This window comes from Scedosporium apiospermum, assembly GCF_000732125.1.
Source record: "Scedosporium apiospermum strain IHEM 14462 chromosome Unknown SEQ_SAPIO_0077, whole genome shotgun sequence".
Lineage (NCBI taxonomy): Eukaryota > Fungi > Ascomycota > Sordariomycetes > Microascales > Microascaceae > Scedosporium > Scedosporium apiospermum.
Genome location: NW_015971778.1, coordinates 103,628 through 118,536, shown reverse-complemented (window position 1 = coordinate 118,536; position 14,909 = coordinate 103,628). Strand labels below are relative to the sequence as shown.

Sequence of the window (14,909 nt, the reverse complement as noted above, 5' to 3'; positions counted from 1 at the left end):
TCTGGGAAGGGGTCTGACTTGGCATGTGGTCTGCCGAGGAATTCCTCAAATCTCCAGGTCTGCTTCCCTTTCAGAGGGTATGGCCGCATTCGTCTTTCCGCATTAGTACAAAATTTCCATTTGGTCCACGCCACAAGCTCCTTGGAAGGCGGAAGGCGCGAGGCGAGAACAAGTATTCCGAGCTGTTTCTGTAGGAACAAAGAGGACGACGGCAAGCTACTGCCATCGTCTCATTGATTAATCCTACCTACGTTGCTCCTGTGCAATGGCAAAATCTCGATATTGCGACGACACTCCCCCATCTGAAACTCTCAAATCCACCCGTGACTGTCTCCAAATTCTGAATTTCCCGATTTAAGCCTTTGAGAGTTCGCGCCTCCTTGAAACGGCTTGCGGGGAAACATCCAGGCTTGGTGGATAAGCTTCAGCTGCACTTCCCAAAAGCTTGCGTCCGAACCAATCAGGGTAGCAGAATCATAGCTTCTGTCGTGCAGGCTGCACTACGAAAGTTGTCAATATCCGAAGCTGGAAACTTATTAAGCGAATATATCACTTCAATGTTCTCGTGCGTTTGCATCACGGGCTTATCCTCTTGAGCCATCGAAGAATGGTCTGGTTTTCAAACCTTGCCTTTACCAGATCGAAAAAGCTGTCGAATTCAGCGAGCCCCCAAGGGCTATCTCCCCGCTAGACTCTCGTCTCAGCTTGTGTCCTCAAATCTGCAAGATGTCCTCCTAACAGTGTACGCAAGCTGTAACCATACAGGCATAGATGGTGCCCGATACCAATAATATAGAAACAGTTCCCTCCGTAAAAGCAAATGGGGTATAATGTGCCCGCCTTTGAACAGGCCCCTTGCAACGCCGTTTTCCTTTAACCCATCTCTCTGTCCACCGTTTTGTGTCCTTGGTAAGAAATACATCGTTCTCATCATAACGCTCCCGTCGGGAGGTTCATGTCGAGGTTTCCGCGCCTCCACCTGGGCCGTGAAGAGCCTCAAGTCTCTGCCGATTAATCTCAGCATCCTGCTCCTCCTGCCTCCTCTGCGCCTCTTCCTGCTGCTCTTCCAAAAGCTTAAGCTGCGCGTGGATATCAGCCGTGGCCTCGTACTCCTTCCCCGTGGCCGCCTGGAAATCATCAAAGTCCATCTTCAGCCGCTTGGGCCCCACGAGCGCCGCGTCGATGCGGGCCCGCGCGAACCTCTCCTCGCGGTTGAACTTCATCTTGATATGACGTCGCTGCCGACCGGGGAAGAGCTGCGCGATCATCTCAAAGTCCGTGCCAAACCTCTTAAGTGCATGGTAAAACTTTTCCGTGTCTTCTTCGGACCAGTGGTTGGGGCCCCGGAGCTTGCTTCCCGTGCGGAAACTATTGCTCGTCACTTTGTGCGTGAATTCGTTCTCTTCGACTTCCTCTATCGGTCCGTCCATGGCGTCGCGAGCGTGCCGGTCCATAACGAGCGAGCTCTGGTCCACCACGATCTGGCCGTTAACGATCTGGAACTGCGGTCCTGCTGCTCTGGGAGGCGCTGATGATGATGGCACTCGCTCTGAAGCGGGGGCGGGGGCCGGACTCTGGGAAGCCTTCACCGAACCGTCAGTCGAATTACGCGTGCGAGCCTTACGCTCCCGGTCCCGAAGCTCATCGTGCCTGCTAAACTTCTTTCCAATGCGTAAGTCCCTTGTCAGGTCTGCCATTTTTAGTTTCTGCAGATCGACAACTTGATGCTCGGCCTCAGGCGGGGTTTCAGATCGCGCGCGACTTCTTCTTCGGGTGTCGTCGCCGGTCGCTTCCGTCGAACCCTCGGCTCGAGGTTTTCTCTGTCGTTTTGGTTTAGGCGGCGCATCAGCTTCACCCTCAGTCCCGTCGGTTGCTGCGTTCTTAGCTCGTCTCTGTCGAGGTTGGCGCTTGGGTTGAGGAGTGGCGGAGCCGTTCGGATCCGATGCCTGGGTTGCATCTTGTTGAGCATCAAGAGTCTTCCGCTTTCTTCCTCTTTTCGCTGGTGTGGGTTTCGCGACGGGAGGAGCAGAAGAAGCGGGACCTTCGGAGGATGGAATGGGGTCGTTTGGAGACAGCGCTTGCGTAATGTGGGTAGATGTAGGCAGGTCCTCAGCTGTGGATGGAGGAGTGGCAGAGGAAACTGCTCGTGTGCTAGGTTCGCCGGGCTGACCGCGCGTCGATTGGGATTGGGCTTCCTCAGCCCTGGTCGTGGAAATGGCTGGAACGGCATTTGGCTGCTCTTGTTGGGGTGGAGCAGCGACTGGTTGATGCTGGGGCTTAAGGGATGGTGTCGCCGCGATTGACGATGTCGGGGTAACTATAGCCGCGTTTTGCGTAGTAGACCCATTTGGACCGGTTACTTTTTCGGTTGTGACAGATCCAGGGCGTATATTTCTTCCGTTTGTTGCCTGCGAGGCCGCCGCACGTTTACCCGGCTGCTGCGATTTCTCGGATTCATTCGCAGGCACTTGAGGCACACTAGGAGTTGTGCTTGTCTGATCGGTTGAGCGGTTCACTTCAATCGAGTCGGATGGTCTCGAGGACGGAGGAGTTGGTAAAGGCGGTTCGCTTTGTCGCGATCCGGCTTGGGCGCTGGGAACATCGGCCGTTGCTGGTTTCGGTGGCTGCGGGGCAGGCGACGCGGTTGCAGAGATTGTCGATGGTGGGGGGGCAGGCGATGCCGAGGCGGAAGAGGCAGTCGCAGAGGGTGCAGGACGACCTCGAGGCACCAGCTTGGGCTTGATCGAGGGCCCCGTCTTCTTTTTGAACATGGAACTCATGTTGGCGAGAGAAGGCCGATTGGCGTCCACTACGTGGATGCTTCAGGGAAGACGGGGCGGGGTTCAAGTTTTTTTCCCTTTCGTGGTGTCACGGGTCAAGGGTCGAGTCTCGTGCGGGATTTCATAGAATTGCCGGTCGGAGGTGAAAGAATAAAGGACAAACGCCCGAGAAGAGTTTTCGCTTCGGCATTGACAATCAGCGGCGGTAGTGTCTGTTTCGGTTTGGACTCGGAATGGCGGGGGAAAGAGATCTCGATTGCCTGAGGGAGGGAATGAACATTAAGTGGGAGGGTGACGAGAGAGTCGCACATGAATCCCTGAAAATTGGAAGTCGGAGTGTACATGTTCGATGTACCTTTTTTTTTTTTTTTTCTAGTTCTAATTTTTTTTTTTCTTTTTCCTTTCTCTTTTTCTTTATCTGGGTCCTTCCTGCCGTGGCGACGAATCAGTCTCACGGACGTACCAAGTACGTCGCACGGAGTACAACCTGGAGAATAGATTCGGAGATTTACCCACAGATTAGCCCTGTACGCAAAATAACAATAATAGACACTAACATTTAACTCGCCTGGCCGCACCAACCAATCCTTCCCTCGCATTGAGGCTACGCCAGCACTAAACCCCTTCTGGATCTCTCAAGCCTGAGAATTGTTCCTTCATTGTTGGAAACTTTCGAAAATTCATCGACTCTGGCGTTTCTCCTTTCCAAACCAGTCATTCCCCCTTCCACCCATTCTCCTTATCGCCTGCAGGATCGCATTTCCTCGACGTGTTCCGACCAAACATTATTTTGATGCAGCAATCGTCGGCTTCATTGTCTTCCTGCAGCCACTAGCGAATCCCCCCCCCCCCGTCGCTGGACGGGCGACACCGACCGGTTCATTCATCAATCTTCTACCGCTCCCCACGCCCCTGACCCCCCTCTCAATTTCTTCCTACGCTTGTCTCTTCTTGTCGACACCCTCACCCAGCAGCAGCCCTCCCGTCCGTCTCTCTCTACTCCTCTAATGCCTGTTGCGACAAGTCACAAATCCTCCCTTCGCACGTCCGCCTCATCCAAGATGGACAAGGACAAGATCGAAGATAGGAAGCGCCCTGCTGGTACCAGTGACGATGGCGCGCCGCCACGCAAGAAGTTGGCCGTTAACGGCGGCGTGGCGAAGGACGACTACGAGGGCCAACCCGAAGAAGTCTGGATCGAGGTGAGTCGATCGCGCGTCTTTTCATCGCGACGATTAATTTTCCCCGTCTCTTTTCTGCATTTCAGCATTGTCTCCTGTCATTTCTGGACATCTTGAAGCCGAGAGCGGTACTTGTTGAGAACGCTACGGTCTGTTGGCTCACACATCCCGCCCCAATGTGAAAAATCTCGCCGTGTCAACCAGACATCCACAGACAAATCCTATCATCAAACACCGCAACCATGTCCATCCATTATTCAACATCGTGGGCGCTCATTTCCTTCGTGCGACGACCTCCAAAAATGGCCTCGACCCTCATTCCACACTTGTTCTCTTTTGCTTCGCTTTTTCCTATTGTCGATTCATCACTGCGGTAGACACGTGCTAACTGAGGGTGCCAAGAACTTCACGCGAGGCGCGATATACCGTCGAATGCATGAGTACAAACGTGAGGCTGCAACATATTCTGCCCGCCTCGAAGAATTGCATAAGAGATCGTTATATCATGACGACCACATTCGAATCGTCGATGCTTGGTGGCGCCAGGTATGCCCTCCCCAAATCCCGACACTTCCCCGAATTCGGATTGGATTCTGCCCAGCCACCTTCGACCCCTGAGCCCTTAGACCTTCAGTCGACTGACTCCGCCCTAGCTGTTACAAGAGATCGAGTTGGTAGCTACTTCGACCGTACCTTCCGACGCCATATCACCGGGTAAGCCTCTGCCATGGACCCTGATCGTTTGACTTGTACTTGTGCTGTCGAGTGCTAACCCAAAACCCCATTCCAGACCCCCCCTACCTCACTGGAGTCACCTTTGAGGACAGCACCGATTTCCAAAAGCACCTCGACGAAAAAGCCAAGGGCATCAAGACGAAGGCTGAGGCACTTCTCAACCGCCTCGCGGCATCGAGGGGCAGCATTGACCCTAATCTCTCGGCCCTCGAAGAACGAATCAACAAGCTACTTGCGAGTCAGAAGGAATACTTCGTCAAATTAGACCGGCTCAGCTCCGAGAAGGAGCAGCTTTCCGAGCAACTAAACACCGCGACACTCCGATACTTCAAGGCGGAGAAGAAACTCGACAGGGTGAAGAGTGCGCAGGTGCGGGAGCTCGAGAAGCAAGCCCTAGCAAACGACACCAAACAGTCCGCCCCTGCTTCGGAGACCAAGGGTAACTCAGAACCTAATGGCGTGAGCCCAGAAGTCGTCCAGAAGTACGAGGAGGAGCGTGCTGTGGTCGCTCGACAGAAGGAACAGATACAGTCCATCCTGGAGGAAATCAAGACCCTACAGGAGGAAAATTCGGCGTTAAAGTTGCGTCGGGAGACGCTGACTGACGAGGACTACATTAGGACCGATGTGTTCAAACTGTTCAAGTTGAAAAGTGAAGAGCTGATCAGGCAGGTGAACCACCTCGAGGCCACAAACGCTCAATTAAGGGAGGAGGTTGAGAAGCTCAGCGCGGAGCGGACGAACTTCAAGAGGCAGGTCGAAGCCGACGCGCAGGCCTTGACTCAGGAACTCGACACCGACCTTGTAGCGCGCGATCATGACCTAGCACGCCTACGGTCCGCCAGGGATGAACTACTAGCCGACAACACCATGCGCAAAGCCAGCCAGGAACAACAACATTCTGCCCTTGAACACATGAAGGAACTCGTCAGTGTCAAGGATGATAGAATCGCTGCTTTGGAGTCTGAAATCGCGAGGCTTAAACCGGCGGAATCTGAGGATCAGGAAATGACCGAGCCCGACGCTGAGGTAGACGGCCTGGAGCGGGACGCGCTGCTTACGAAATATCGCAAGCTTCGACAAGACTACCAAGCCGTATCAAATGAACTCCCGGCGATGGAAAAGGCGTACCGAAAGGCGATGGCTTTAAGTCACAAGAAAGTGATGGACTTCGAGGCGCTCGAGAATCGAAACAGCATCCTTATGGCGGAAAAGAGCAAGGCCGATCAGAAATACTTCGCAGCGAGGAAGGACGCCGATACCAAGATGAGCGAGATCCGAACGCTTAGGCTTCAGAGTGGTAAGAGCACGGAGATCATCGCCCAACTTAAAGAGGTCGAAGCCCAGAACCGCATTCTCCTGGTCAACCTGGAGAAGCAGGTCTCCGATCTGAAGCAATCCAACATGACCCTGGCTGCGGAGAACAAGAAGCTCGAGACAGCCGCATCCGAAGCGACGAGGAAGTCGGACTCTTACAAGAAGGAAATCAGCGACTTGACCAACCTCGTAAAGTCCAAGGATTCTACCGTAGCGGCAACGAGAGAGCGTAACATGACGCTGGAAACGGAAACCGATCGACTCAAGGTTCGGACGGAAACGCTTCAGAAGGACAAGGAGAGTTGGAAGACAAAGGCTGAGAGCAACTCTTCAGATGTTGAAAAGGGTCTCAGGGTAAGTTTAAGACCTAACCACAATTTCCAACGATATCTTTCCCCTCCTCTATTTTCATGCTGTGTGTGACTTGCAGAAGTGCAGTCAACCCCTTTGTTCGTGTTTCGTTACTAACTTCATGAACCTTTCCCCGCATCTAGACCCTTATGGTTTGTTCGATTTGCAACGAGAACTTCAAGAATACTGCACTCAAGACTTGTGGACACTTATTCTGCAACAAGTGTGTGGAGAATCGAATCAGCAACCGTATGCGAAAATGCCCCACCTGCTCTCGAGCTTTCGACAAGATGGATGTCATGGCTGTCCATCACTAGGTGGAGGGTTGAGAGACTCGAGGGGACATGCAGATACTTTGGCGCGACGGAAGCGCGTAAACGATAACACCTGTTGGCTATTTCACTGCTGCTGTACGACTAGATGCGAGGCAGGCTGGAGAACATGCGCCCACTCCATTCTCTGCTGTATTATGTTTTGTTGATATCCGTGGTGCGGAGGAGGAAAGAGGTGGACGAGAACAGCGAACGACGACAGAACCCCTTGATGGCCACACGCAATACCTTCGATTTTCTTCTCCGCCTGTTACTATTTTTATTTTTCAGCTGCTGAGCTACTTCTTTCTCACAGCCCTGATCCGAGATGAAGGAGGATCCATCGAGTATACAGCCCTGGCGAACGGCGCCTTCGAAATAAAAAAACGACACATTTTCAAACGAACACTCTACTCGGGCAGAGGGGAAATGAACTTTCTTCTCTTCTGTTCCGAATTTGTACTTCTACTGTTTCTGTCTCCGCGGAGAAAATGCTGCGTGCGTGCGAACGCTATGTGTAGGAAATGTTCTTTTTGTCTTGGCAGGAACGAAGGGGATTCTACCGCCTGCATCATATACCGCGTTCGGGCGTGTCTACGGGTCTGTCTACGGACGTGTCTGTGTGTTTCGACGGGGGGAAACACAGTGTAGCCTTGGCATTTGGGAAGGGGGGAGCGGGGGGGAGGAAGCATTCTGAAGTGTTACATTTTCTGTGGTTGTATTATTGTACATGTTGTACGGACTGGCTTAAAACAAGATTCCCCGGGGAGCAGCGAGCATTTGGTGCGAGGATGAAGGAGGCAGGCGGAGAGGTATATAGCGTGATGGATTCGGTGGTCCTCTGCGGACAGATGGATGCTTTTTGGCGTCGGTATATACCACTCTTTGTTTCCGCGGCTGCTAGCTGTTCCTCTCGCGTAACTTTTGTGTTGTGCTTTTGTGTCGTCCAAGGATGTTTGGTGGTGTGCAATTCGAGCGAGCATCTTGTTATCGCCATGTCCATTCCCTTCCACCCCTTTACCGCCTTGAAGTCGAACCAAATCCGGTACTCTCATGCGTCCTGCCCGATCCCGAAGCGAACGCCGAAGAAGAAGAAGAAGAACGGGCAGTCGACGATTCTCCCCGACTCCAACCACCACCACCATACCTCCTCTCGTCCCTGCGATTGTTGCCCCCCGTAGCCAGATAGGTAGCCGCCGCACCGCTCGCCAGACCCGTCCAAAATCCCGGCTGCCACTGTCCCGCATTTCCCGATCCATAGGGCTTATGGCCGGGATACGGCGGCGGCGGATCGTGGTCACCGCCTCCACCTGGACCCCAGCCGGGACCTCCCCATCCTCCTGGTCCATCGCTTCCGGGCCAATATCCCCTCCTCCTGGCCTCACCGGGTCGTCTCTGACCATCCGCCCCCTCGCCAAAACAAGCCGCATACAGAATCCACGCCGCAAAGCCCACAAACGCCGCAGCCCACAAATACGAAACCCAATCCCACCCCTCAGTCCAACTACTACCCCTCGCCACCTCAGGATACCTCCTCTGCCCCTTATCCGTCAAAACAAGCCTGTACTCCACCCCACAACTGCCCTTCAAAACATACGGATCATCCCGAGAATCGTACCCCTCACAAATAACCTCCGTGCTGCCCAATCTCAGCTCCTCGGGCAACTCAGCCTTGCAGGACCATTGGATATCCTCGGTGCCGTAGGCTGATCCTTGGTTCGTGCAGCGCATCACGTCGATTTTGTGCAGCGCGCATATCGAGGCCGGGGACACGCAGCGCAATTGGGGGATGGCGGAGACGCGGCGGTGGGTGGTTTGGGAGGAGGAGCGGAGGGTGAGGGTGCGGACTTGGGAGAGGAGGATGGCGTTTTTGGGGCGGGAGGCGAGGGTTGGGGAGAGGAGGAGGAGGAGGGCTGTGAGGGTTTGGAGGACGTGCATTATTTTTTTCTCTTGATTTTTCTGTGCCTTACTCGTTGGATTTGTTTGGTTGCTTGTTTGGATGTGGTTTTTGGGCTGATCAATTGGTTGATTTTGTGAGTGTTCCTCGGTCGTGTCGCGATGCGGGGACGACGCGGTTGAGAACGAGCTTCGCTAGGGAGGACCAGTGAGAAGCTGGCAAATTGTAGGTATCGACGTCAAAAGACGAATCTCGAGACTGCAAGTCGTAAAAGAGATTGAAAGAGAATTCCAGTTGTAGCCCTGAGGCGCCTTGATGGCGAGTGGCGAGTTGGGACGGAAAAGGACAGATTTCGTTTTGTTCTTGGGTCGTCGTAGTTGCCCGACTTGGTGAGGCTGAGGCCAAAAAAAAGAATGCCCTGGACCAGACCGGCCTCAATGGATTGGTGAGGGACAAGGGGAAAACGGGAGATGTGCTGGAATGGATTTCATGAGAAAGAAAAGGTGAAAGGAAAAAAAAAGATCCAATGCTCACTGGGGTCGAAGAGAAGAAAATCTGGCTTTGTTCAATTTGTCTTCTTTCATCGTCCTCTTTTTTGAGAAGAACAAAAGGGCGCTTTGGTCCTTCCGGAATAGGCAATGAGCTCTAGGAAGGAACCATCATCTTAGGTCCTCGGGTCGCACCTGCCTCCGCATGCCGCTGCATAAACATCATGGAATACAAAAAAAAAAAAAAAAAGCAAAAATCTCTCGAAGTTGCTAGAATTACATTTTGGCGAGATGCCAATCAACTCTATGCTCCATGTAGATCCAATAGTATACACTCTCACTCTTACCCCCAAGCCATTTTGATGCTACCAATCCTATCCCCATTTTCATATCAAATACACACACACCCACACCCTCAACCAAGCCCATGCTCAGCAACAACATGCCAAAAGTGGTGCTTCATATACCTCTCCCTCTCCCCCTCCCCCTCCCCCTCCGCACCCTCCGCCCCCTCCACGCCCGCCTTCCTCTCCCTGACGGCAGCAACAAGCTCCCTCGCCCCCTCCTCATCGCCCTCCTTCAATAGCGCAACAAGCAACTGATCCAGCACGCTAAGCGCCACCCTTCTCTCCCTCCTCAGCCTGAAAAACGCCTCCTTCGCCTCCTGCGCCAACCCGGCCCGCGAATACCCGCGTATCACCACCTCCCAGAACACGCTGTCGACTTTACTCGACGCCTCGGCGGGCGTCGTCTCGAGACCCCATGCCCGAATCATGTCGCGTACGGCTTCGACCTCGCCGTGAGAGAAGTAGTAGTCTGCGATGATGGTGAAGATGTGTGAGGAGGGGAGGATGTTGTTGCGTTCCATGTGTGCGAGGACGGCGTTGACGGCTGCCGAGGCGTCATGCGGCGGCGGGAGAGCCTTTGATCCGCCGCTCTCGTGTTTGTCCCGAGGCGGGTCGAGGAGGACGTGGATCATCTTGGCGTAGGTTGCGATCTTGGGCTTTTGGCCAGAGGCTTTGATGGCGGCGAAGATGCCGTTTACCGCCTCTAGCTGCTGCTCTTCCGTCGAACCGGCCGCCGCTCCGAGGACCTCTTCGACGATAATGGTAAACGTCGCCGCATCGGCCCCGACGCGTCGACTGTTCATCTCGCTCAGGAGCCCCGCTGCCTCGGTCGCTAGCCCATCCTTGAGCATCGCCCTTAGAAGCATGTTATACGTGACGATGTCGGGCTCGACATCATATTTCGCCGCCCACGAGAGTACCGCCGGCGCAGCCTTGACGCCCTTGGACCGTAAAACTCCCGTCAGAGCCGCGTTGACGGGGCCGACGTCCGGCTTCACCGCTTCGTCTTGCCTGCCGTGCTTGACCGCCTCGTCCCAGAGCTGACCCATCTCGTAGAGCGCCTTGATGGCCGGCTTCTCCAGCCCGCACGCCATCAGCGCTGATATCCTCGCAGACCAAATCACCGAGTCTAAGGGTACGCCGTCCTTGACGAGCTTAGCCCAGAGTAACCCGATGTTCCTCGGCTTCCTGGCCTGCTTCCATCCTTCAATCATCGAGGTGTAGGTCCTCAGCGTGTAATCGAACCCGTTCTGGCTCATAAAAGTCAAGACGATGTCAATGTCCTCCTGACCGAGCGCGCACCAGATGAAGACGCAGAAATTCAGCAGGTCGGCGTAGCGTTTATGTTCTTCCGAACCAATCTGGACGGCGCTATTCTTCTGGATTTGACCCGAGAGCTCGACCCAGACTTGCCGGATGTGGTCGAGGTCCCGCGCTTTGAACGCACGCGAGAGGTGCCGATGGAATTGGCTCGGATCTAGAATAGGCTTCATCCGCTCCCGCAGAATGTCCATGTTTTCCTCCACGTAAGAACGTAGAATCTCCGATTGTCCCTGGAACTCGTGCATCGCCTCCTCAGGGCTCACCCACACCGACGCCATGACATCCTCCAAGAGATTGAGTAGCGGCGCGATTGGTTTTGCGGCGTCGCTGGACCGTAGGCCCTCCCTCTCGATCAGCGTCAGCGTAGCTAGGAGAAACGCAGGCATCCCGACCAGCTGAACAGCTGGGGCGGGGGCCATGAGGCCCTGAATCACTGCCGCGAATGGGTCCGGTCGCCGTATCAAGCGCTGGATCTTTGCACTCTTCAGCGCCGGAATGCGCAGCACGCTGAGTCGCGCCGGTTGGGAAGCGCTAAAGATGACTAACCAGAGCCCGGCAACGTCCTCGACGATGTGAGCCGTATCACTGGTCTCACTCTGATGTGCGGTTATGTGCTCAAGCGTCCCCTTCACGAGCCTCAACAGAGGCCGCAGATTCGTAGCCCTCCCAACGTCAATGTACACCTCCGCAATCTCCTTCCCGCTAGGCAAACTCCGATCCCCAATCCGCTCCCTCTTCGCCTCCAAGATAGGCTCCAGCAAGCCCCTCAACCCGGCCGCCAACGTGGCATTCACTCCCTTCCCGCTCCCCAAAACAGGTAATATCTCCTCCTTAACCGTCCTCCACGCCTCCTCGACCGTCATCTGTCCCGACCTCATTAGGAACCGCACCTCCGTGATCCGCTGTCCCACATTCGACTCGTCCACCCCTCCATCGCCCTCCTCTTCCCCTCCGACAACACTCTTAAAAAGCGCCAAACTCCTCTCCTTGTGTCCCATGCGCGCGGGGCCCCATGTTTTCGCGCCCTCTGAAGCCCTCAGTGCAGGGTTTATCCCGCCGCTGCCTTCTCTTTGTCTCCAGCGGGACGCCTCCAGCCTCGCAGCAGAGACACTTATCCCCCGCACCGCCACGCTTCCGACACCGTATACCCTTCGCGCAGGCTTCGCAGCCGCCGCAGACCCCACCGCGAGGAGCAATCGCCGCCGGAGACATAGCTCGGTCGAGATCGACATCGCTTCCTATATCCGGTACGAATTGGTCGCTATTCGAGGCATCGCGCGTGCGCTACGTCGATCGGCAGGTCGAAGAAGGGTCTCTCTCGTGTATTTCGATTATTTTATCGGTCCCGCATTCGATTCATGCCGTGTTTTGGTTCGAGAGGAGCTGTGGTGCTGCGAGCGAGAATTTTGATGAAGTTGGGATGAGGTTTGGCCAAGGTTGCTGCTTTCCTCGGTGATTGGTCCGTGTCAAATGCGTTCAATCCGGGTAGCCTTACTTCGTACAGGTCCACTGATCTCTACACAGCCACTGCCAAGACTGAACTACCTCGACTTCTTCGCACCCCGGGGAGTATTGGTAGGAAAAACGTGCCTTAATTGATGGGAAAAGGTATTTATTGCTCATGTACTTCATAAAATTCGTGCCGGGGAAAAAAAGTAAAGTGGAGGTTACTCTAGGCGGCTATGTTGAGCTCTTCTCCATCAACTCCTGTTCCCGGGGCTCTTGTCGAGATATCTACGATACTAGTCTCTGCCCGCCAAAACTTGCAGAGGGGTAGGAATTGGAACAAGAGACAAGGGGGGTTCGTCTCATGCAGCATGTACATACTCACATACTGCCGTCATGTCTCCTCCACACACACTCTCTCTGACACTCACACACACCCGTCCCCCCCACATTCGTAGCCCACATCCCGACCCCCGGGAACTGGTTCCCCTAGGGTCTTCCCGCCATCACCGATCGGTACATGGGTATCAGAGCCGCATCCGCATCCGTCTAAGTCGCTAAATCCATCGGATCCCGGCCCTCAGTGTACCACACTTCGTCCAGACCCTGACTATCACCCAACCTCAAAGATCCGTGCCTTTTCAACGCAATGTCTACGTGAAGGGCAAGAAGACCATTTCGTCTAATGTCGTCGAGTGTCCGCTTCTGATGCCATTTAACGGCTTCGAGGGTGTCCCGCTGCAAAACCGCCCGAGGGTCAGGTGTCACTTGAATGAGAAGCTAAAAGCAAGAAATTAGTATTTAAAAAAAAAAACACACCACCATTCCATGGGAAGGATTTGAACAATACCTTGTCAATAGAGTCGATCCTTGCACTGAGAACCCCGCTCCGAATCATCTCGCAGAGCTCTGCTCCAAGCGACTGCCCGGGCTTGCCAAACGCCGCCTCTAGGTTTTCCAGCTTGATACACGCGTACGGGATCAAATATTGGACAATGCATTTGGTCCGGATCTGCTTGTACAAACTCGCAACGTGCTTGTAAAGGTAAATGTCGAGGAGGTGGTCGGGCTTGCAGGAATCTAGGATCTCGAGACACGCGGTGTATTTCCCGTTCACGTAAAGTCCCAGAGCCTTTCGCAGATGTGGTTCGAGTTCGAGGAATGGTCGGAAGGTCTGGCTCTCGAGCACCTTAGTCTTCAAGGCAGATCGGTCCATCGTTGCCAGGGCCAGGATCGCTCCGTATACGGCGATGTCGTTGGGGCTCGGGATATCGGGCTCGCTTGCCAATCGAGGGTTGTTGTCCACGGAGAGGAAACATTGCGCAGCCTCCTTGTAGGCTTCAGCTTCGAGATGGGCAAGTCCCTTGGCAATGTTGACATATCGAAGAGTGGCGGTGGCGTCTTCCGGAACCTCTTGAGTTTGAAGACTCAATAACTTGCCAAGCTGGAGCGTCACCGTAGTCCAGTCGCGCATCTGGATGCCTACTCGAACTAGATGCTTGCCGACATCGATTAAATGTTTAGGAGTGCTGGCATCCGTTCGCATGTTTCCATATACTTCGCTGGCTTTCGCAAGAGCGCCGATCGCTTCATAGTGCCGTCCGAGGTCTTCATTTCCGATCTATTAGAAGAAAAGTGTAACTGTTAAAATACCGCCCTGTCTTCTTCCCACGTAGTGTATAACGATGACGCGATGGACGAAATAACTCACCCGAACGCTTTCCTTGACAAGGTTACTTCGATAAACCTTCAACTGGCTCTCGAGATGTTGAGTTTCCTTCTTATTGGCAGAGGAGGTCTTTTCGATCCAGGCTTTGTCAAGCTCCGTCTCAGGATCGCTTAGAGATACTCGGCGAAGGGCATCGACGACATCTCGGTATCTTTCAACATCTTTGCCAGCCTTGGCTTCGGCGACGGCGGCTTTCAACGCATCGACGGATAGTACAACGCTCGTTCGTCCAATATGGTAGAGGCGATCAAATCTCGTTCGACCTGGGATGATAGAGAAGAAATGTTAACTCGACGAAGCTTAGGAGCAGGTCTGGAGTGGATCAGGCAGAGAGGGGGCTTTCCTACCTTTGTAATTTTGCAAGTAAAGCTCAAGATCGAGCTTTGGCTGTTCTATATCAAGATGTTAGAATGCAACATAACATCATGACCCGAAGCTTGATGGGAACATGTAGAGAGCTAGAGAGGTAGAGTCCATACCTCGCACAATGGTGCGCCCTTCACTGGCCAACTCAGCAAAGAAGGCTTCAACCTTCTCCAAGTTCTCACCGGACCCCATGGCGAAGATGGAGAACTATCAGCCAGGCGGCTAATTACGATATTAAGGTTGGATGGAAGCTCTTCACAAGACCAGGGGTGCTGCAGAGCTAGGTTGCTTGTTTGTCGGGGAGCTTGCTGCCAGCTTGAAGGTAGGACCAATGCTGCCTGCACACTAGAGGAGGGGTTCTTTGGTTGGTGGAGGGGTCCAGCAAGCTGCCAGTTCATATGACAGCTGGCGACATTTTCACATTTACAAAGTACTTCCATCAACACAACAGAATGCCGCTTATGTAATATGTTAGTCCCAGTCAGTTTTGCTGATTGTTCAACCCAGAAACATCAGAAGGCAATTCCTCTCCCAGGTCAACTGTATCAAAATTGAAGAGTAGCTGTGGCGAAGAAACAAAAGTTTTTCTTGTGAACAACAGCACTAGGTTGGGACTGATAATATCCACGATGTGCCCC

The 14,909-nt window shown here is 53.8% G+C and overlaps 2 protein-coding genes and 3 pseudogenes across 2 annotated transcripts; 1 reads left to right on the top strand and 4 right to left on the bottom strand.

The window, feature by feature from the left end:
* Positions 1-953: 953 nt before the first annotated feature.
* SAPIO_CDS1706 lies at positions 954-2,780 on the bottom strand (annotated as a pseudogene; the record flags this gene model as incomplete).
* A 1,061-nt stretch (positions 2,781-3,841) lies between these two features.
* On the top strand, positions 3,842-6,681 carry SAPIO_CDS1705 (uncharacterized protein; the record flags this gene model as incomplete). The annotated part of the gene is made up of 4 exons (XM_016784913.1): positions 3,842-3,982; positions 4,615-4,675; positions 4,752-6,367; positions 6,508-6,681. 4 exons carry the CDS (start codon positions 3,842-3,844, stop codon positions 6,679-6,681), a joined length of 1,992 nt encoding a protein of 663 aa, XP_016645210.1.
* Positions 6,682-7,692: 1,011 nt separating this feature from the next.
* Positions 7,693-8,613, bottom strand: SAPIO_CDS1704 (annotated as a pseudogene; the record flags this gene model as incomplete).
* Positions 8,614-9,475: 862 nt separating this feature from the next.
* Positions 9,476-11,962, bottom strand: SAPIO_CDS1703 (annotated as a pseudogene; the record flags this gene model as incomplete).
* Positions 11,963-12,725: 763 nt separating this feature from the next.
* On the bottom strand, positions 12,726-14,463 carry SAPIO_CDS1702 (uncharacterized protein; the record flags this gene model as incomplete). The annotated part of the gene is made up of 5 exons (XM_016784912.1): positions 12,726-12,914; positions 13,027-13,797; positions 13,888-14,168; positions 14,253-14,297; positions 14,385-14,463. 5 exons carry the CDS (start codon positions 14,461-14,463, stop codon positions 12,726-12,728), a joined length of 1,365 nt encoding a protein of 454 aa, XP_016645209.1.
* Between the last annotated feature and the right edge of the window lie 446 nt (positions 14,464-14,909).